General features: G+C 35.1%; 2 protein-coding genes and 2 long non-coding RNA genes across 10 annotated transcripts in view; 3 read left to right on the top strand and 1 right to left on the bottom strand.

The window, feature by feature from the left end:
- LOC123672732 lies at window positions 1–4,302 on the top strand. The gene is made up of 2 exons (XR_006746350.1): window positions 1–355; window positions 4,040–4,302. It is a non-coding gene; the product is annotated as an uncharacterized LOC123672732 (long non-coding RNA).
- Window positions 4,303–11,694: 7,392 nt separating this feature from the next.
- LOC123672993 lies at window positions 11,695–19,164 on the top strand. Its single transcript, XR_006746401.1, has 2 exons — window positions 11,695–11,957; window positions 17,879–19,164. It is a non-coding gene; the product is annotated as an uncharacterized LOC123672993 (long non-coding RNA).
- LOC123672992 (U6 snRNA-associated Sm-like protein LSm5) lies at window positions 18,899–19,589 on the bottom strand. Its single transcript, XM_045607367.1, has 3 exons — window positions 19,419–19,589; window positions 19,118–19,314; window positions 18,899–19,060 (listed from the first exon to the last, which is right to left on the bottom strand). The coding sequence occupies exons 1-3, from the start codon at window positions 19,459–19,461 to the stop codon at window positions 19,028–19,030; spliced, it is 273 nt and encodes a 90-aa protein (XP_045463323.1). The 5' UTR covers window positions 19,462–19,589; the 3' UTR covers window positions 18,899–19,027.
- Window positions 19,590–21,232: 1,643 nt separating this feature from the next.
- The window catches only part of LOC123673750 (triple functional domain protein), a 250,022-nt gene continuing 248,070 nt past the window's right edge, over window positions 21,233–23,184 (top strand). Inside the window, exon 1 of one of the 7 annotated variants that reach the window (XM_045608405.1) lies at window positions 21,233–21,598. The gene's annotated coding sequence lies outside the window, so the exon portion shown is untranslated. The remainder of the gene's footprint in view (window positions 21,599–23,184) is intronic. The other 6 variants (XM_045608404.1, XM_045608400.1, XM_045608399.1 and 3 more) reach the window with 6 other exon arrangements.

The following is a 23,184-nucleotide window of genomic DNA, read 5'->3' as shown; positions in this document are numbered from 1 at the left end:
TCTAATGAAACAAACACATTTTTTGTTGTTATCTAGAAACCATATTAAATAAAAAAAATTGTTTCCAAATTCCTAATGTTAATTTTATCTATTTGTATGCGAAATACGTGAGTTGGAATGAAAACCTTCTCAAATAAAGGTAATCACATGATATAGGTATACAATAATACCGCACATTATCATTCAATACAAGAGAATATTGTGCAAACCATCATTATGGTGAGAACGATTTTTATATCGATCTTAGTTTTTGCTCTGTGTTATGAACAAGTAATATGTCAAAGTGTTTGCCAACCATGTACACAAGCAGTTATCAATTACTGCTGTACATATGAAAATTCATGTTGTGATATAGGTAAGTTAGTGATACCATTTGGGAATAGAATATATCTAATACCTAATCTCTTGAGTGTCTCTTGTTAGTCATTAATTTCACATTGTGATATACAAGAGCAAGAGGTGTTGGTTCCAATAATTTAAAAATATTTTATGTTATTATATTTATACAGAATCATTGTATTTATGAAGAATGTTCCCTATTTGGAAGTAAAGGGTTTTCTAATAAGTGTTTTCATTGTAAAGAGGAAAGTATGTCACTAACGTTGGAAAAAGATTTTGGCGTTGTTTTTACTTATCAAAAGTACAAAAGTGATAATTGCCCAGGTAGCGGCTATTCCAAATGAAAACTATTATTGGAAAAACCTTCTCAAATCGAAATGAAAAATTCCTTGGATGATTTGAAGGAAAAAATCCTATAAACGTATATCCGCAAACGCTTTGTTTCCAAGATAAAGGGGGTGTCAATATAAAAGTTTGATTTTGATTCATTTTCTTTCTCATAGCTACTGCACAATATAATATTTACAGGTAATTTGGCGTAGATGTTCCAAATTAGAGTTTACATCATGCAATCTATTGCAAATCTACAGGGTGACATTTTTTCGTACTCGCTTTATTCCTCCAGAACTTTTTATGAACCAATGGTTCAGAAAAAAAAGTGAAAAGAAACTTTGATCTAGAAGGTAGTTTTATCGTAACTTCTACCGAAAAAATTAAAAAACATTTCTCTCCAAATTTAAGAAATATAAAATATAAGAAACATTCTGTGCTCGAAAACAAAACGTTTATGATTAGTTTATATTATTTATTATATTATTTAGTTCAGGTTATATTTATATTTTCAGAACATTTTCTACATGATTCAAATTTTTTATGAAATGAGGCTTAGGCAGTGGCTACGCCAGCTTTCACAAACAGGGGTGGCCAAGAGGGGGACGGATTTTTTTGGGGGGCCAAAGTAAAGCGAAATTAAAGTTCTGCTAATATTTTAGTCTTAGTATGTCAAATTTTAGGGGGGTCAGCATGAAAACCTGTTTAGTGGTTTCGAAGATTTCTAAGTAACGGCATACAAAACTAAAAAAATACTTTGTTATGTTTTTAACTCCTTTATTATCGCCCACTCCAATTTTGGTTTTTATTTAGAATAAAAACCTTCTGTATCTTTCGAGGAAGAAAAAAAATTAACCACCCTTGAAATTTGATTTGACAACTATCGAAACAATTGACATGAAATTTGCTGCCTACAAAAACCGATTGCTATACGGCATTGATCAAAATTCGAGACCTTGAATGCTATAATGAAACTGATTTTTATGCATAACCGAAAAATAAGGAGAACGGACAAAATCTCAACGAAGTTTGTAGTTTATTTTGAACACTTTGGCCTATTATAGCAAATATTTTTTGCATTGCAGCTAGATTCCTCGGGAACATAATTGTTCAAATGCCTCCCTCAGTTATTTCGTTTTTTGTTTCATAAGGGGTGAACAAAAATGATGAGAAGTAAGCTTAGATTAAGAAAACCCTGTGAATAAAGATTCGTTGACAGACGAGATTGTTTAGGAACACTTATATATTCCTTCCAGAACTTTTTCTTGTTTTATTCAGGGATTGCGGTGAATGTAACTTCTATGGTAACGTTGTTCAACGAGAAATGAATGTTTTTAATCGAAAAGCTCTTGTCAATTTCATTTGATACACTGAATCAAAAGAGTAGTTACTCAAATTCAATGAAAAAGTAAATTGTATTGATGAATATAGAACGATAGTTCTACAACCGATGAACAGTAACATTTTTACAATAGAAGTCGTTTTTTATATTGATGAATGGTTTTCATTGAATCCTGGAAAAAGTTCCATTTTTGATAAATTGTTCTTTATCACAATGTTCGGTTCATTATTCGATCTGTTGCACTTAGTATCAATAATATATTGAAAAATCAAAATTCCACAATCGTAATATTGATGAACAGAGATTTATAATATCAATAAACATATAAATATAATATTAAATAATGAAATTTCATCATATTAATGAAAAAGGTACATTGAACAATGGATTCAAGTTGATGATTGCCAATCTTCAATACAACGAACGATTTTTTTTCAATGTACTGAAACCATTCCGAGTGCTGTTATTCTCTCAAAATTGAGATATCGCAATAAATAAAAAGAGGAAATATTCAGAAAAGAACGCCTGAAAGCCATGGGAATGATTCAGAAACAAGGAAATTGGGTGCCGCACGAGTTGAAGCCAAGAGAGGTTGAACGGCGTTTGTTTGCTTGTGAACAGCTGCTTTCAAGGTAAAGACAGAAGGGATTTCTGCATCGTATTGTGACTGGAGACGAAAAATGGGTTCATTACGATAATCCCAAGCGCAGAAAATCATATCCCAGCCATGCTCAGTAGTAGGTGGGACCAGCTCGGCATAGTGTATTATGAGTTGTTAAAACCGACTGAAACGATAACAGGCGATCGTTATTGAACGCAATTAATACGTTTGAGCCAAGCATTGAAAGACAAACAGCCGCAATACAACGAAAGACATGGTAAAGTGATTTTACAGCATGACAATGATTGACCCCATGTTGCGAAAGTAGTCAATACATATTTGGAAACGTTGGAATGAGAAATCCTACCCCACCCGCCGTATTCTCTAGACGTTGCTCCCTCGGACTATTACTTGTTTCGATCACACACGGCTTGGCCGACCAGCACTTCCGGTCTCACGAAGAAGTAAAAAATTGGATCGATTCGTGTATCGCTCCATATGATGACCAGTTTTTTCAATGTGGGATTCGTACGCTGCCCAAAAGATGGGAGAAAGTAGTGGCTAGTGATGGACAATACTTTGAATCATAAATGTATAACCAGTTTTTTACAATAAAGCCTCGAATGATGGAAAAAAACGGAGGAATCAAAGCTGTACGCCTATGTATTGTGATGAGGTACGAATATTCGCATTTGCCGCGACGGTTTGTGGGAGCCTCTAACTTCAAGGGGATATTCGGACCTTGCTCCTACCCGAGAATTTTTGCATATCTAGGACATTCCGTTCGATAGATATAGTGTATACACGGTAGCGGCCGACCGGTCGTACGATCATAATTGACCATATTCACCGTCGCCATATTGTTGTGCGACAGTACCAACTACCCAGTGTTCCCAACGGAGAAATATTGACTTTACTAGAAAAATTCCACAATATAAAGTTTATAAGTGTGGTTTATGTGTAAATCCCGAAGTACTTTTTCTGGCTACTACGCCAGATAGGCTTATTTTGGACAATATTTCGCAAAAATTTCACCTTTTGGAAATAAAAACATTAATGAGAGGTGGTTTTATGAACAAATAAACTGTGGTCGAGTGTATAAATGAAGGCTTCGCTCCATTTTTGGAAATAGTCAGTGGAAGAATAATCTCTGTGTCTGATAGTATTTTTGATATTAGCGGTATTTTTCTAGTAAACTCAATATTTCTCCGTTGGGAACACTGGGTAGTTGGTATTGTCGCACAACAATATGGCGACGGTGAATATGGTCAATTGATTTCAACCTCGAATTCTTCATCAGTGAGTCGGACCCTAAAATTTAAATCCATTATTCGTTCAAAATAACATGATTATAAAATTATAGTGTAGTCTTCCCCTGATACAAGCGCACAAAATGGAGTAATAATGTAGGTATTTCTTTTTTACAGCTGTAGAATCTGGTGCAAGGTTTTGTCCATTGTTGTCCGAAAGTCAGTCAAGAGAAGTTTGCCAGAAGAATGGGAACAAATGCAACAGCAGATCTGACTGCCCAAATCCAAAAAGCCAGAATTGTTGCCCAACTAACCGTTGTGGATCTCTTTGCGTGGAAAGTCACACCTTACCCAAGGCATGAAATGTTCGATAAATGAATTATTTTAAAATTATTTTATCTAAACGAATTATTTTTCAAATTAAAATGATTTTATTCTTATAACTGAAAAACTAGTATTATTTCATTTTGATTAGAATTCGAACATTATTTTCCATTCCCAAAAACTTTACGTCGAAAAAAAAAACTGCTAGAATTCCAAAACAATATAGGTACTAGGTGTCACAGTGAGAAGGAAATAAATGTCTTTTTGGCTAGAAAAATTAAGATTTAGCAAAATCAATTTTGTTCATCACAAGGAAGAGAGAGAATTATTGAAAATGCTTTATCAGATTTTTTCGAGTATCTCAATCTTTTCACTCATCTACAAACAACAACCATCATTCATGAGATTTTTTTATTATCGATGAATACAGCAGAATTACTCCAGAAATACTCGAAAATAAAAGACCAAAATCATACCATTGTATGGAAGTTTATGCGGAGCTCAATTTGAGCATTTGTTGGAATGAACGATTCACAACATTAATATCTTGTTTTTCTCATTAAATTTTTCTTACCTGCCTTGTCTCGTTGAAATTGGTAATAATTTCATCAATCAGATCTTGAAAAATATTCGTTATCATTTAAAGGATTGAAACATATCTCACAACCCATCTTCCCTATTCAAGCTCAAAGATTTGGGGTTGCTGCGCAGATAAATGAAATGATATGCTGACGATTTTTATGTGAAAAATATCCCCCTCAAGAACAAAATTGACGAATTCGAACGATTCTCCAAAATCTTCTTTTTTCTTCCCGAAAAGACCTTTGTTTCTTCTTCAATATGACTCCGAGTATAAGCATTATCACAAAATACGAGAAAAGATGAAGTTACAGCAAAACTACATGTAATTTCAAGAAAGGTTTGTGAATGTTACGAAAACATGTATGATCAAAAAGTGAAATAAAGTAAACTGAGCCCTTCATCTTATTAAGATTGATGTTATGTTATTGATATTTTGATGAGTTATTTTGTTCTATTTCATCGTTCTTCTGTTCATTCAATGAAGGGTTTTTCAATTGGAGGTTTCATATTGATATTAAAAAAAAAACGATTATATCAGGAATCAATGAATGTTTATTTCATTGTGAAAGGGGAGGTATGCAATCAACGAAAGGAAAAGGAAAGTTACAATTGCCCATGAGACTCTAAGACTAATTTCTAGGGGTGGTTTGGCTTATTTGGCAACAAAACTCCTACCCAGGTTTTTACAAATTTAATAAAATTAAAATATACAATGATCGATCCTTTTCACTCTAAACAAACAATGAAATAGAAACTTAACTTAAATCGGTTTTAAATGAGTTACTCTGCTATTAGGATGGAAACTCTTCTGTGAATTATTTTCAGCCTTCTGAACACCAGATCTTATCAGGAAGCTATAGTACTCCAATCCCCATTCAACGAAGTTGATGTGATAATGCCAGGTATTATGCAGGTATTCTTTCAGATTTAGGAACTAAAGTGGTTTAACATACGTACTATTCCAAATTCTGTATCTCAAGGAAGTATTTCTGGATATTTTTCAACCCCAAGAAAGGTTTCTGTTGTTCAAATTCCACGGGAGGTGCTTTGAAAAAATTAACAACGATATTAGAACATGTTAACTGAATTTACAACTCCTTCTCGGATTTCTAACCAAGAAATTACAAAGAAATCATTACATTTATTATCAAATAAACCTGACAAGGAGTTTCGTTGAAATCGTTTGACACAAAAGAAATCCTACCAAACCTGAAATACGTTTCAACAAGGTGGATGACTCTAAAAAATGACTGTTTCAAATTAAATCAATTCGTTCTGGTGAGATTATTACTTGTTGAATACAAATATTCATGTCAACACTTACCGAGAATCCCGACACAATTCCCGCCGATAAATTAGATTCCAAATCTCAAATTAAATTAATAATGACTGAAATCTAAATCTTAGGTACGTATCCTTGCTGAAGTCTCGACAACTATTGAAAATCTCTCAGAAGATTCTCTCTAGATCCGCGCATCCGCGCTCCGACCGATGGTACACGATCAACTGACAAATTGCCGCGTCTTCGAAAATTCCAGTAGCGTAACATGGACCGAAGCGTGCAAAATCGTTGCAAGCGTTCGTTTTTCAGGATGGTTTTCGCTTGGTACTTGTAGTATTGCACTTTTTCAGAATGAATTAGTTTTAATTTGGTTGCCATTTCTTGGTGTAGTATCTTTCCTATTGCATCATGTCTCTCTTTATATTCATTTCCTGCAAACATTTGACATCCACCCGTGATATGTTGGATTGCCTCATTCGTTGGACACCCATAACGGCATCGATCGTCAGTAATAGTTCGATCCTTTATGATATGCTTGCAGTAATTTCTCGTTGAGATCACTTGATCTTGGTTGGCTAAAAAAAAACCTTCAGTTTTTGAATACATCGCACCTGATGTGAACCAATAACATGATCTTGGTTCGCCTCGTTGAAATGTGAATGTGAAGAGGCTTCTCTCCCCATCTTTGCAGTTTTTCTTGGATTGTCTGGTGATTGTACAAAACTTGCACTTAGTGCAGTTGTAAAGGTGATGATTCGTCTGCTCACACATGACACAATGTTTGGTAGATCTCTAGATTTGTCTTTGAAGTATGTTTGCGAGCATTCTATTTTCCCATGACTTGGGTCCATGAATTTTAGCAGACCTCTGCCTCTTTTATTCCTCGGCAGTATCATAGTTTCAATGCTACTTTTCGTGTGGTGCTTGTGTTCTTTTGACATCAAAGTTCTCATATTGCGTTGCATTTTTGCATACATATGTATTGATGGATCTTGCTGTTGAGGTTTGTTTTTAAAATTTTAAATTCTCCTAATGAACTCAGTTGTTAAGTCTTCCTCCATTTTTGATGGTTGATTCGTCGGTATTGTTCCATTACTAGGTATTTATAAAGATCGTCCGAATTCATTGCTTCTATCTCCTATCCAATGGAAAGAGCGATCGGACAAGAGTACGACTCTTGTCCATTCCGAATGTTATGCCCACATCCTTCGAAAAATTTTCTACTTCTTTGATCATAATTTACAAGTGGTTTTTGTTGCCTATTATTATTTTCAGATTATCCATGTATAGCGAATGATTGAGTGTAATAGTATTGCTATTGCCTTTGATAATGCAACCTTTTTCAGAAGCATTCAGTTGTTTAGAGAGGTGGTTCAACGCCAAGCAGAACTATAAAGGACTCAATGAATCCCCCAAGAAAATTTCTTTCCTAATTGAAATCTTCTCAGTAGTTATGTTTGCCGTAGAAAGTTCGATATTTGTTCTCTAGTTGCACATTGCATACTTCAGAAAATTTATTATAATTTGATCGATCTTGTATATCCCCAAAATTTTTGTCAGCCATCCATGAGAAATTCAGTCGGAAGCCTTCTTATAGTCAGAATATGCTATAAAAAGATTTGTGTGTTTTTGAAGGCTTGGTTGCATATTATGGAATCTTTTACCAACAGTTCCTTCGATGCCAGTGCATTCTTGGAACACCCTTTCTGTTGTGTTGTTGTTATATTCTTTTTCTCGCAATGTTTAGAAACACGAGATGGCCAAACATGATGTGATGATTTTGTATATTGTTGGTAGGCATGTAATTGGTCTGTATTTTGATGGATCCGCTGTGTTTTGTAAATTCTTCAGTAGGAGGTAAGTGGTCCCTGTCTTAGTGGATCTGTGCACCCAAAATCTGAGACGCATCTATTCATTATGGCAGATAATCGCTCCGATAGATCTCTTTGACTTTCTTCTGGGTTTTCGATGGATGCAGTAGGGGAAATGTGTCTGAGACGGCATAGCTGATGAGATGGCATACAACGTGTTTCTCGGTTGACATTCAGAATTAGGCGCCAGTTCAATGCGCATACTATAGAATAAGACGTAGTTAAACGTCTGCGTGAGTTCTAGTAAATTCTGCAATAATATTTGGTCAGCGCATGCGAGGTAAGTTTATCGAGTCGGCTGAAAATTTACAACAGCTAGAGTTTTCGGTGAATATTTGAAAGAAACAGGTATATCGGTGAGTGCAAATATTTTCTATTATTTCTGCATACACTTTAGTTTCAGAATAATATTTTTGTTTTCATCCTAGTATCCACCATTGTTATTAAGAAAGAAAAAAGTGCTGGTGTTTGCTTCTGGGTGAGTTGGCATACGTGATATGCTGATGAGATGGCGTAGGTATGCCATCTCACTCAGGCACTTTGTTAAGTTTCCTTTTCGAGTAGAAAATTTAATTATGATTTTTAAGGAATAGGGCGTTATCAACGAAAATCAACAAGACATTCCTGGAGCGAAGAGAATATGAAGGAAGCGATAAAGGCAGTTCAGGAAAAAAAAATCGGCTGGTTGATAGCCTCAAAGACGTTCAATGTGCCTAGCACATTAAGGCGACGTGCAATTAAAAGTGAAGGGTAGAGGAAAAATTACATGGGTGGTCATAAAGTTACTTTCGATGAAACCTTAGAAAGGGAAATTGTTGAGCATTTAAAAAATTTAGAAATACGATTTTTTGGTTTTACAACAACCAACGTCAGAAAGCTTGCTTATGAAGTGGCGGAAGCAAAGAAAATTCCCCCAGATTTTCCCATGTCAATAAAATGGCGGGATGGGATTGGCTAAAAGGATTCCGGGATAGAAATCCTAGTATAAGCCTTCGAACTCCAGAATCAACTTCATTCGCTAGAGCTAGTGCTTTCAACAAGCAGAAGATTCAAAAATATTTTGCCCTTCTTTCTGTTGTACTGGAAGGCTAACGACATATGGAATGTCGACGGATCAGGATTTTCAACAGTACCTTCGAAAAATACTAAAATTTTTGCCATACGCGGCCGAAAACAGGTGGGAGTCCTGACTAGTGCTGAAAGAGGACATCATTTCACTGTGGTCTGCGGTATGAATGCCGTTGGGACTTACATTCCACCAGCTATCATTTTCCCAAGGAAAAATATGAAAAATGAATTAATGGCTAATGAACACAGAAGATCCTTTCAATGGGAATGGCGATGAAAATGACGAAAAAAAATAAAAAAATGTATTTGCGAAATATGTACCTAGGTCATAATTTATCATGTACCTATGCCATCTCATCCACAGTGTTGAAGGTGAGATGGCATATGAAGACCTTGTTTGATTGTTATTTTACAATTTCATTTTGTTAATATATTCAATTTTGAATGAACCATTGAATAGATTATACATTGCACTATAATTTCGTCTGGTCTTATCATTTTCAAGATATTTATATTAATAGGTATAAACCCAGTTCAAAAAGTATGCCATCTCAGACACATTTTCCCTATATTCCGTCGTTACTCGCCTCTTACTGGCATCAAATCTGTGTTGTATTTTGTATTGTTCCTCAGTATTGGTTGTTAGTGAAGTTACCGTTCTGTAGACTCAGTCCGACTTCATTTCTTATGGTGTTCAGTCTCTCACCAGGTACAATTTTATTTCTCAATATGAGCTGGTATTAGTCAGTTACTCTCTGCTCGGAAACTTGGAGTTCGGGATAGTTTCTGTGGAATTCTGCAAACAGCGCTTTTCTCGGTAGCCTATTTTATCCTATTGATAGTGACTAATCAGTGGCGTACCCAGACATAAGTCTTGGGGGAGATAAAGAAAAAATAATTGAGTATTCGTTTCTGATATTCTTAGAATTTACAAACACTTCTTGAGATTGATATTCAATTAGTGTAGTTCGGAGCTTTTACTTTAGAAACCGATTGTTCATTATTATCATCAATTTGGAATTTTCAGCCCGTAAGTATAAGGTGTGTGAATAAGTCTTTCCCGTTTTTTTTCAGATTTTGAGCCTTTATTGTGAAAAAATGGTTACAAATGAATTATTGAAAGTATTGGCCATCGCTAGCTACAACTTTTCCCCATCTTTCTGGCAACATACGAATCCCGTTGCGAAAAAATTCGACCGGTTTGGCCTCTATCCAGTCATCCACCCATTTTTTGGCTTCCTCGTAGGAATGGAAGTGCTGGTCAGCCAGGCCATGCGTCATCGATCTGAAGAGATGGTAATCAGACGGAGCAATGTCTGGACTATACGGCGGGTGGGGTAGGACTTCCCATTTGAGCGTTTCTAAGTATGTTTTCACCGGCTGTGCAACATGTGGGCGAGCATTGTCATGTTGCAAAAAAACTTTTTCGTGCCTGTCGGAGTATTGTGGCCGTTTTTCTTGCAGTGCGCGGGTCAAACGCATCAATTGTCGTCGATAGACCTCGCCTGTGATCCTTTCATTCGGTTTCAGAAGCTCATAGTAAACCACACCTAGCTGGTCCCACCATATACAGAGCATGAGCTTGGCGCCATGAATATTTGGCTTGGCCGTCGATGATGATGCATGGCCGGGTAGTCCCCATGATTTTCTTCGCTTCTGATTATCGTAACGGATCCACTTTTCATCGACAGTCACGATACGATGCAGAAAACCCTTTCTTTTATGTCGCTGAAGCAGCTGTTCGCAAGTGAAAAAACGCCGTTCGACGTCTCTCAGCTTCAGTTCGTACGGCACCCAATTTCCTTGCTTTTGGATCATTCCCATGGCTTTCAAACGCTTGGAAATGGTTGTTAGGTCAACTCCCAATGCTTCAGCAAGTTCTTCTTGCGTTTGACACGAATCTTCATCAAGCAAAGTCGCCAATTCTTGATCTTCAAAGATTTGCGGCCGCCCGGAACGCTCCTTGTCTTCCACGTCGAAATCGCCACTTTTGAAGCGTCGAAACCATCCGCGAACACTTGAATCATCAACACAACCTTCTCCATAAGCTTCCTGAAGCAACCGATGCGCCTCGGCAGCAGATTTCTTCAAATTGAACCAATAAAGTGAAACTTCCCGCAAATGACGTCGACTCGGTTCAAATTTCGACATTTTCACGATTTCAAAAATTTATGATGCGAAAAAATTTCAACTAATGTGTTAGTGTGGAATTGTTGACAGATGAATAAGCTTTGATTATGACATATGTAACCATTAAATACTCGTACAGTATTGGTGGCGCCATCTCTTACAAAAAACGGGAAAGACTTATTCACACACCTGATAAATAATGATTATGCCCACGACAGTAGAATCAGATCAAGCCTTTTGATATAACCGCTGGTTGATGAACACGTTGATTAAATTTTTACACAATTAAATTATTGAGCGTTGTGACTTATAATGGATATTCGTCCTGGGGGAGATATATCCTCCTTATCTCCCCCTTGCGTACGTCACTGTGACTAATGTTTCATATTCTACAGATTCTGCACCCAAAAATTAGTCAGAAACAGTTGAAGAATCGTGCAGGGCATCAAAATTATTGTTGGCCTGTTTTGTAATGTAATGAATGAATTGTACCTACTTATGCATTTGTGGTCCACCTATGTTATAGAGTACATGATAACGTTTGAGATAATGCAAAATTTCGCCTATGCTTAATCATTCAAACGAAACGTAGGTATTGTTGAGAAATTCATTACTAAACGGACAAAGATAAATTTTGTTATTTTCAATGTCACCGGCACGTAAACGTTGGTTATTCTAGAAAGTATCACTGTGATTTCACCTGAATAATATGGATTATGGACGATGTCAACTCTATAATAATCTGTCTGGCTGTTCCTAGTTAAATGTGTATTGTTGAGTGAGTTGAATTTTCGTTCAATATGGGAGAAGGTTGTTGCCTAATTTAGGTACTCAATTCGTGAGTATTCCACTTCAGCTTAAGGATATTTATTTTATTTTTCATTCTGATTTCCAGGTTGTGTCATAAATTTTATTACTCGTACTACTTTCCTCACCTTTCTAACTGCATAGGATGCAAATATTTCAATTGATGTAACGGGTTTCTTTTAAGCAAAGCAAAGAATTCATATTTGTAGATATTCATGTTTTTTTATTCAAAAAATTTCACATGAATTTTATTAGGTACTAATAATTTAGTCCCTTGAACACACATTTGAAGTTGAAACTTCCGAATGCATTTTTCACCGTTCATATTGTCTATAATTTTCGAATTTTGAGCTCACTGCTGAATTCGTGGTCAAATTCAAGAAAAACCGGCCGTAGACACGATAGCTCATGAACAAGAATATATCAAAACATGAAATTTTCAGGGTAGGTTACTAGGTTAGAATCTCGAATGCTGCGGTTAAATTTGTTGATGATCATAAACCGAATATGGGTTCCGTAAATATGGGCGTTCAAAATTTTGTTTTCCTGTTGATTACGGAACTGCAAGTTCGATATTGGGATGAAAATTTGCATTTGGATGTAGAATGACAATTTAAAGGTAGGTACGTGCAAAAGGTCATGTTGATCGCCTAATCAGAACTATAGACAATTAAAGAAAATCTAAAAAATTAAACCAATATTTGCCTGACCACGAAACCGGCGAAGTTGGGATTTTGAGTGTTGATATAAAATGTCAATTTCAAATTTCGTGCAAAATTTTATGCTGGTCGCATATAATCAGTATCTACCATAGAAAATTCAAGAAGGATATTGGAAAAAAAATTATATATTCAGATTTGATTGAATTGAAGTTTTGCGTGTACTTATATATCAAATATAATGCCAAGTCAAGGGAATAGATTTTTTTTTTCTTGGGGGGGTAATCGAAAAAATTACACCCAGTACTCCCTCATTTCTACGCCCTTGTGCCAAATATCGCACAATTTTTTTTTAATAGCATATTCAGAACATTCAAGTGGAATATCGAAAAAACTGAGGAAACCTTCGACGTGAAGTCCAAATACTCCCTTGAGACCACATATAGGTATATACAGTTTTGTGCTCTTGAATGGCGCAAAAGCTCCAGACTATCTCATATTCATTCAATCAAAGTGTGATGCCATTTATATTGATCTTTTAAATAATTTCCTTGAAGGAACGAAAATGTTTATCTAATTAATTGATGAATATGCATGCTTGAAAGATATTATTTTACCCTTTTGGATATGTCATTATGTATCGACTACAAGCAAGGGCGGTCCTAGTTTTAAATTTTGGGAGGGGTCGACGTTATGGGCTTCAAGTTTTTTTATGGTACCATTTCGTAAATTGTCTGCTAGAAACGCATATTAAGTATTAGGTGGTTCAATTTTAAGGGGGAGGGGGGTCATGACACCCTTGACCCCCCCTGGGACCGCGCTTGACTACAAAATACTTAGTTCCAAATTGAGCTTTTTAAGTGAATTAAAACATTTTAAGAATTCAGCGTTTTCAGTTTCGCACTCAGTGATCTCTGACAAAAAGGTACACCTCCCATCTCCATCGTGGAGCATGGAGACTAGGGACTAGCATAGTGCCGATTCAGAGAGTGAAGCGCAGTCGCAGTCTATAACGCCATCTCTCATTTTTTTGGTGTAACATAGATAGTAAATCAAGGAGTAAATGATTGAAATTTTAAGGAAAGAACGAAGGGTTTACATTTTTTCTTTTAAATTTGTTAATATGTTTGTCCACCGCGATTACCTATACACTCCCCAACACGTCTCGGCATTGATGCAATAAGATGGTCTATTTCTTCTTGAGGGATACTATTCCAAGCTACCTCAGAGCCACCAAAGTCCGTGGGGGCTGGGGTAAATTTCCAAGCCTTCTACCCATGATGTCCCAAACATGCCTATAGGCCAAAGATCGGGGGATCTGGGCGGCCATGGCAAAAGATTCACATTGATCGATTCGACAAAGTTTGAACTAACTCTGACAACATGAGGTCGGGCATTATCTGGCTAAAATATTGGATTCTCGAGCCTGTTAAGGTAAGGAAGAGCTTATGGCACCACTATGTTACCTCGAATAAAGACTAAAGGTGACCTACTTGCATGTGCAATAGCACCCAATACCATAACGCCTACTGTACGGTGTACATGACGCTAAACATCAAACTGAGGTTCACATCTTTCTCCCCGACGTTGTCTAACTCTTCTTCGGTCATCATGTGCACCCAAGGAAAATCGAGATCCATCAGAAAAGAGGACCTGATGCTATTCCACATTCCACTGTTGACTCTCTGCACCACTGTAATCGTTGTCGGCGATTCTCAACCAACAGTCAGAGTGAGAGGTAACACAAGATGGGGTCGATAATACTCCAGTCCAGAAGACCTTATCTGGCGGTAAACCGTTCGGACAGTTACAGGGTGGCATTGTTCTCCTAACCACTCATCAGCCAAAGATCGAGATGTCGCAAATCTAATGGTCATAAGTCTCAGACGTCGATCTTGAACTTCATTTGTGCCCTTTCGACGTCCGGTACCTACTCTTCTTCGATTTTGGGCATTTTCAAACCACGCTTGACAACATCTCATAACAGTAGTTCGCTTTCTGTTCGTACGGTTGGCGATTTTTCGGAATGACCACCTGGTCTCCCGTAGACCACTAATTCGACCTCTTTCAAATTCACTTAGCTGGCGATAAATTCCGTGTACACGTGCAAACTTGCAAAAAACGATTCAATATTTAAGTAACAAAAATTGTTCACATGAAAAAACCTTCACGATTTTTTTCTCCAGATTCAATCAGTTACTCCTTGCTATACAATCTATGTTTTATCAACAAAAAAATTTAAATTCAAACAGCTCCTTCTGGGTGTTGCAGTTTCTTTGTCAGTTAGTATATTTCAATCACTTATAAATAACTGCCGTTCTCCCAAGATGCATACAATTCGATTTCTCTTAATTTTAGATATCCTAAATATAACAATATTTTCACATAAGGATGAAAATACGTCAACATAAGGAAGGTTAAATGCTTTTGAAATGCCTAAACAAGGAAATAGAAACAAAAATACACTTATGTAACAATTCATTATATTATACAAAATCATACACAAAATCAGGGGATATATTAGAGAATGTCAAATTTTGTTTCCAATAAATCAAAGTCAACAACAAAGAATGTTGTAGGAGAGAACTATCTTTGTTAGATCCCAAGGACCCAAAGTGACTTTTTACCCGATCCATTATTTCTTTATTTGAACAAAGAATGTTGTTGTAAATAATTTAGCTTTATATCATTCGACCTCTGAATCCAAATGCATTAAGCTATCGAAATATTTTTACATGATTTCCATTTTTGAAAAACACTACTCATAATATTTTGAAAGATCGTGTTATATAACGTATAAATCGTTGAACAGTTCTAAGCCCGAAAAAGTCTAATATTATAAGATAACCTTTGGTCGAAGACTTTAAAGTGCTTAATCTGAATTTTTATTCGATGTTTCTATTTCATAGTCTAGTAAAGATTTACAAACTTCTTAATTTAAATGATGGTTCATTATTCTCTCCTATTGCACACAATATCTCACTAAATCTTACAAGTAATAATAATAATGAAGGTCTTCATTTAGAAATCTCAAGTCAAGATTCAAAATAGGTACCTAACTTATAACGGATTTCAATCATGGGGTTATTTGTTCCGATACCGAAAAAAAATTCAAAAACTATTAGGACAGATCTCGAGAATGAGATGGGTGGTCAAACCGAAATTTATTCAAATTGACCTTGGTTTTCATCGATTTATGACAAGGAGTATTTCAATACACGAAACTCGTTTTTATCCATTGTTCAAACAACACATGTATATGTATAGCTTGACTTAATCCTCAATACCTCGAGTCTTGGCATGAATTTCTGGAAGCTGGTCACTAACGGGAAAAAAGTGTTAGGTACTGGTATGGCACTGTCAGTGGTATCTGCGCACCAGGTCCGCAAATGCCATGTTAAATCATAAACTCTTAAACCTACCACCCCTTCATTTCTTCACATATCATCCAATAGCAAAATATATCAATAAGAATGGAATTGAATCAACTAAGAAGATCTATAATAATGTATGAATTAGAGACCATCTAGAATCCTGTCAACGCTAATTATTTGATTGCTAGAAAAATAGGTAAAGCACAGACGTGAAAACCGAAGCTTTTGAGCGCTTATTAATTTACCAATACGCTCTATTAGTGTGACGTCACACACCGCCTTTTTTGCTTCTCCTGTCAGTCTTCGGAATCCAATCAAATGAATTGTCATTCAAATTCGTACGGTGTCGTTGAAGGAATTGGCTTATTTTCATAAATAAGAGATTTGAGGAACGATTTCAGTATTAATTGATAGACAGAAGGAACGAGGTTAATACCAGTAAGTTTGAATCCTGTATCATTCCCCAGATTTTGTAAAAAGCTGTGTTTATTAGTTGAACTTCAAGTTCGAACTTACTGGCATTAATCTCGTGCCTTCTGTCTATCAATTGATAGTAAAATCGTTCCTTAAATAATCTTATTTATCAAAATGAGCCAATTTCTTCAAAGATAACGTTTGTTTGGATTCCGAACACTGACAGGAGAACTAAAATGGCGGTGTGTGACGTCATCAATAATGGAGCGTATTGCGCCCTTAGAGGCTACATATACTGGTTTGGTAAATACATTCGGAACGATAGGATATTCAATGTAGTTTGGGAGAATATTCTTAGTCCAGTGAAACAGTGCAACTTTTGCATTATTTATATCAATTTCAAATCAGTTATGGCGAGGAAGAACCTGAGTAAGGATTTCCACAGGGGAAAGTATTCATGTTATTCATTGTCGCAGACAATGGAATAAAATATTCGTAACGCATCCCACGGTTAGAGAGCGACTAATATTCAAACCGCAGCGCAAGCTCAACTGTCAGCAGTGACCATCCCCACTTCGTCATTGAAAGAGAACACTCATTTATTCGATATCGTATCACGCAGATTATATATTGTTCCAGTGTTTTCTGGAATAAGGTTGTGAATATATCTTTCCGAATGTATTTACCAAACCTGTATACCTATATACAGTTATGTGGTCTCCACGGGTGCGATTGAGGCATGAATGAACAAGCGCTCAAAAGCTCATGATTTTAGGAAATTGAGGTTTAAGGGCACGATAAAATATTATTAATCCTACATAATCAACAAAAAATTAGTAATATGACATTAATAATAAACAAATATCAATCTAGTTTTTGGGAAACTTTTCTGATTTGAACTCAAACAACAGTAACGCAATTGACGAATTCAATAAATCCAATCAGATTCCAGATGAACTGGAACTTAAAAAATTTGCGAAAATCTATATAACAACATTTAACATGGCTTCGAGACATGGCTCAATTTGCACATCTTATTATAAACAAAAATTACGAAATTTTAAAATATTTCTGGACCAATTGAGCCAAAAATGTGTTGTTAGCTTTTTCATAAATGTTGTTAATTCTTTTGATAAAACATGTTGCTTTATGATTTCTCCAATGAAAAAGTTTTGGTATCTCTAAAATAAGGAAAAACTTTTAATATATGTATAGTGACTAATATATGACTTTAATATATGTATAGTGACTCTTTGTAAGATCGAGAGATGGCTCCAAAATATGCGCAATTCTTGGCTTAAAGGCATCGCTTGGGTTGGGACATAAACCCAACACTTAACTGCAACCGGACAAAGTCAACATGCTCGGCTATGGAGGTCGAGGGTGTTTATGACAGGTACCACTGAATTACCATATTGATGGTTTCATCAGTGGTACTGGGGTGAAACACTGCACCAAAAAAATTGGTTGAGACCTTCTGTTTTTTAAACTGATTTTTTTTTCAGGTAAAGTTTTTTGATTTTATCAAAATGGAAACGTCAAAAAGTGACATTAAAAATATGAACATTACTGAGCCACCCAGAGAAGGTGAGAGTCAAGAAATGGGAATGGGAATACTGAAATCAAAATCAGATGACATTCGAAATTATGGAGTGACGTCATCGCAAAGTTCAAATACGGAAGTGGAAATTGATGTAAGCAATTGCAAGAATGATGAAAGTAAGGGAGATTCGTCAAAGTGGTGGCAGAAGGTGAAAACATTTTGGAATCATCCAGCTGGACCGATGACAATATTTTTTTGGGCGCCTGCTTTGAAATGGGGTTTAGTCATAGCAGGTTTGAGCGATTTGCAGAGACCTGCAGAAAAACTCAGCGCGCTACAAACAATAGCTTTACTTGCCACAGGAATTATATGGTGTAGATATTCATTTGCTATTACTCCTAAGAACTATAGTCTATTCAGTGTCAATTTGTTCATAGCTCTCACTCAAAGCTATCAGTTTTATAGGTCTATTAAATATCAATATTTTTCAAGTGGGACTTGATTATATCAAATGTGATATAAATGTGAATTGTTAATTTTAAGTATTGATACAGCTGAATATTGTATATTGTTTTATGAACAAACAATTTTCATATATCTTTTTATTATATCAATTAACGTTGTCTATATTCATATATTTTTAAATTATCAACTTCATTAAATATTACTACATTCCTTTCTTCCCTTGCAGAGGAAATCCAACAACTGATTTAAAATCTGCTTTGCTTTTTTGAGAATAGTTTTTTCACCCTTCAGTTTAACAATTTTGCTATTCTAGTAAATCAACAATATGTCAAGTTTTCAATATTTCAATCAACCACACAAAACGTTGAAAATTTATGTCAACCTTGTGAAATATGAAAATCTAGAAATGAAGTATTAAAAACACAATTTATTGTATAGTGACGTAGCAAAAAATATGATTGTATAGCCTGAATTTTTGGGTATTACTTAGGAAAGGATACTTCAAGAAAAAATATCATTCTTTCTACCAAAACCAGAACGATAAGTATATTAGCAGTGAGTGACAAGAATACTTAACCTAATAGGAAAATCTCCAATAAAATATAGTTTGAATTTCAAATATTGAAAAAAAATTTAATTCACATGATTAATTATCTGGCATTTCTCCTCCTGGAACCAACTAAAAAAAAATCTCATTTATTTCTTCTGAAATTTTCCACCCAATGTTTCATCTTACCATTGTGATATTATTTCCATTCAATAAAATTTGGTCTAGTTTTGTTATTCTTCTACCTTCTGGAGTTGTCTCATATTCTGTAACATCCTCTAATAACATGTTCACAAAATCATCGAAACCAGCTAATGTTCCCACCATTTCTTTATCATTTTTCATAATGATATGAATACGTGAACCAATACATTTATCGACTAGTTCTGTAAAATACAATTTGGGGTAGAGTACCTAAAGTGTAAATATTGAGAAAATATGGAAAATGATCTCCACCAAATAGCAAACAAAGTGAAATACACTATCTAACCTAGAGGTAATAATGTCGTAGAGGAAACTGGCATAGTAGACATTTTATAATAATTATTATTACAATTTCACTAAAAAATTAGGAATTAAATTTCTGCGTTATTAAAAGGGGGAACACTAAAGAAATATTGTTCTAGAACACTAGAACTTAAGGTTAGTTTTCACAGACCACAGAAATCAAACTAGAGAGTTGTCTCTGTGAAGAGAATTTATAAGATTGCAGCGCTACAGTGTTTTATAACAGAACTAAACAAAAGTACTATGGGTATTGAGATAAATCCAAAAAATATTATTTAAGAATTCCTTAGCTCTTCGCCTCTTCATTCCTAACTTCTTTATATAGGTAATTACCTATAATGATGAAATTAAACTAACAATGTTATAGTTCAATCCTCTGTCAAGTAATAACTATTTAAAAACTGATTAATGAAGTCTATATCAAGCTGCATCTCAGAAACATACACCGTCAAATTTCAAACAAATAGGTATATGTATATATCATTGGTTACACATGGATTATAGACCAAGAATATGACCCATATATCACAGAAAATTTCTATATGGTTTGTAAGGTTTCCAATATTTCATGTGATCAGCTTCATACAATACATTTAACAAAGAACTGACTGTATGTACCTTGTAGCAATATGTGTCATATCTCGTGCATTTCTTGCTGTCTGAAAAACTATATCTTTTAATGGGTCAAAACTACGTCCATATTCGTTATAATATTTTTCTTGTAATAATTTAGCACTTATACTCCAGATTATTTTTACGACACATTCCTTGTAACCAGAACCATCAATTTTTTTCTTATTTTGAAGCCCCAGTCCCTTGATATATCAGCTAGTTTGTCCACAGCCGTTGCTTCATTTGGTATTTTCGTTCAAATGATCCCGATCTCAAATCAGAGACAACAAAATGGCACGAAATCGAAGAGGAAAACAAATCAGATCAATTGCTGCCTCTGATTAAATTTAAGGATATCCGGATGTCCTGCTCATATAGGTACACGATAACATTCCAAATATGTTCCCCTAGAACTGAAAACTTGAAATTTGCAGGATAGGTACGGATCTTGAATGTCATGGTAAAATTCTTTAATCCGGCTAAGGGATTCCGTCAATATAAAAAAAACTGAATATTTCCACGAATGTAGATTTGATCGTGTTGAGATTTTGCATGTATACATAAATTAACTATTTCAAGATTCGTGCCAAATTTCTTGTGGATATCATAACCAGAACCAGAAAAAATTCAGAAACAATATAGTGATGTGAAGCCAGAAGATTTTGAGTCATTTATGCGCCATTTGTTTTTTTGGAGACCGCAGAACTGTATATAGGTTTATGTGGTCTTCAATGGCGCAATTAATGCATGAAAGAATCAGCGCTCAGCCGCTCAGAAGCATTTTTCTCGTATGTAGTATTAGATTACCTTCTTAATGGTGGAAGTTACTAAAAAACATTACAATCTAACAACGATCGTTTGAGTTTCTTTCTTTTAATTACCCCATCTATATCAACTTAATTGTATTTTGTCTATAGTAAATTCGAAGTAAGATGGAATTTCATTGCAATTATTCATACCAAATGTACGTCCGCAGCTCTCCTTTCGTAAGAATCTTGAACTATTTATTATTATAGAATTTTGAATTACAGTTTTCATTAAACATTATTACCGTCTTGGCGTCTTGATAGTAGAGATTCTGTACTTCAGGTCCAATGATCATTCATTTCGAACTATTCGAATTGTCATGCGTCAGATCCCTTTAGGTTAAGTTTATCTATCAAAACAATGAACCGGTGTCAACTATTTAGTCACCAGAGGGTTTTTGAAATTGCTTTGAACTTTCGAGAACTTGTGATACGATTCTAATACGATTTATTTTTAATTTATATTGTTGAGATATCATTTAGCTTATTTAAACCGTCTTGCAAAATTGAATTGCCTCCAGCAAAGTCTTGCGCAGCTGCATCAAGTATCTTTGTTGTCATTCCTGTATGGCCACAATCGGGAGTTGCTCCGTCGGAAGCAAAGATGGTAGGCGTTTATTCTTTTAGTGATAGTTTGTGTGTTTTTTTAATGTTTTAGCTTAATTTAAGTGAACTGGTGTCTAAAATCGCGACAATAATGTTTGTGTTTCACAACTGTTTGGATGTTTAGTCATCATAATAACTGGTGAGTTGATTTTCAGTTTTCCAAATAATTTTTACATATATTCAATTTTTACACTTGAATCAAAACCTGACCATGGAAATTTGCAAACTGTTGTGGTGATTATATTCATTGTTATTCGTTTTAATAACCATTCCCAGTGCTTTCGGAATTTCAGCCCAAGAAGTTTCTGTTTATATTCACTATTTCTCCACATCGTTCTAACGTCAATATAAATACATACGCGTTTCAGGGAATTTCAGTGATTCAATCGATTAATAATACAATTAGTGGGAAAATGTCCCACTCGGCTGTAAATCTCCTTCAATTGTCAAAAAACGTGATCAGAAAGTTAATAGTATTGTGTGAAATTTACTTCAACAATCAATATTTTCTATGATATAGAAACAATTCATTGCAAATAATGATTCCTATAAGATACAAAACATTGCCAAATTTTACTGTGAATTGGTTCTGATTCAAAAACAACTATTAGACTAGAAAACTTTTGTATTATCATTATTCAACATATTCATGTTGAAAGTTGAAACCCAACAATGAATTTCAGTTGACTGAAAAACTTTCAGGATTTCTTATTTTTAGAGTGCTCGTCACCGAAGGGATCGCTGTATCATATCTTTACAATGTATGTACTTTCGAATTTTGAGCCGGGAATATTCTCAAACTCAATGTTCGACTCCTTAATGACGAAATCTTGGCCAAATTCAATTCTGTCCGTCCAGCCGTAAACACAATAACTGTCGAGCGAAAAAAGTTATAAACTTGAAATTTGAAGGGTAGGTTCGGATCGTGAATGCCGCATTAAACTTCGTTAGTGGGCTAAATACGACTAAGGGTTCCGTGAATTAAGCTGTTCGAAATTTAGTTTTTTTGTTCATTTCAAAACTGCAGATTCGACCCAGATAAAAATCTGTGTTTGGAAGTAGGAATGACAATTTGAAGATTCGTGCATTATTTCATGTCGATCACTTAATCAGGATCAGAAAATTCAAGAAGAAAAAATTTATCCAATATTTTCGTGATTACAAAACCTATGGAGTTGAGATTTTGGAAAAATATTGGAAAAGACATAGGTACTCGATTTTTCCGTGATTAGAGATCTGATCGCGTTTAAATTCTGCGTGTATCGTGTATGCATAGAATAACCATTCCAAGCTACGTGCGAAATATCACGTTGATAGATACCTAGCCTCATAAAGATTCAAGAAGAATATTGAAAAAATAATACTCAATATTTTTGAGATATCGAATACGATCGGGTTGAGATATATGAATTGAATGTCAAGTTTCGTTGGAAATTTTGTGTTGAAAGATTCATCAGAACCATGGACAATTCCACTAGTATATTGAAAAAAATATATAAGAAGCACTAATGAATTCAGAACCTTTTGAGCGCTCGTTCATTCACGCGCCAATAACGTCGTTGGGGACCACATACCCTCATTTTACGCGAGTGCTTTCCTCATTTTTTATAATTTTTAATTTTCTGAAACCAGCTGAGAGTTGGAACCAAATGGATATTCTTTTTGTCCGAATTTATCACCGGTGTGAATTTGGCAGACCGTTTCCAGCAGACTGTTTGACGGAAA

This window comes from Harmonia axyridis, chromosome 2 (genome assembly GCF_914767665.1).
Source record: "Harmonia axyridis chromosome 2, icHarAxyr1.1, whole genome shotgun sequence".
Lineage (NCBI taxonomy): Eukaryota > Metazoa > Arthropoda > Insecta > Coleoptera > Coccinellidae > Harmonia > Harmonia axyridis.
This window is presented reverse-complemented; position numbering and strand designations above follow the sequence as displayed.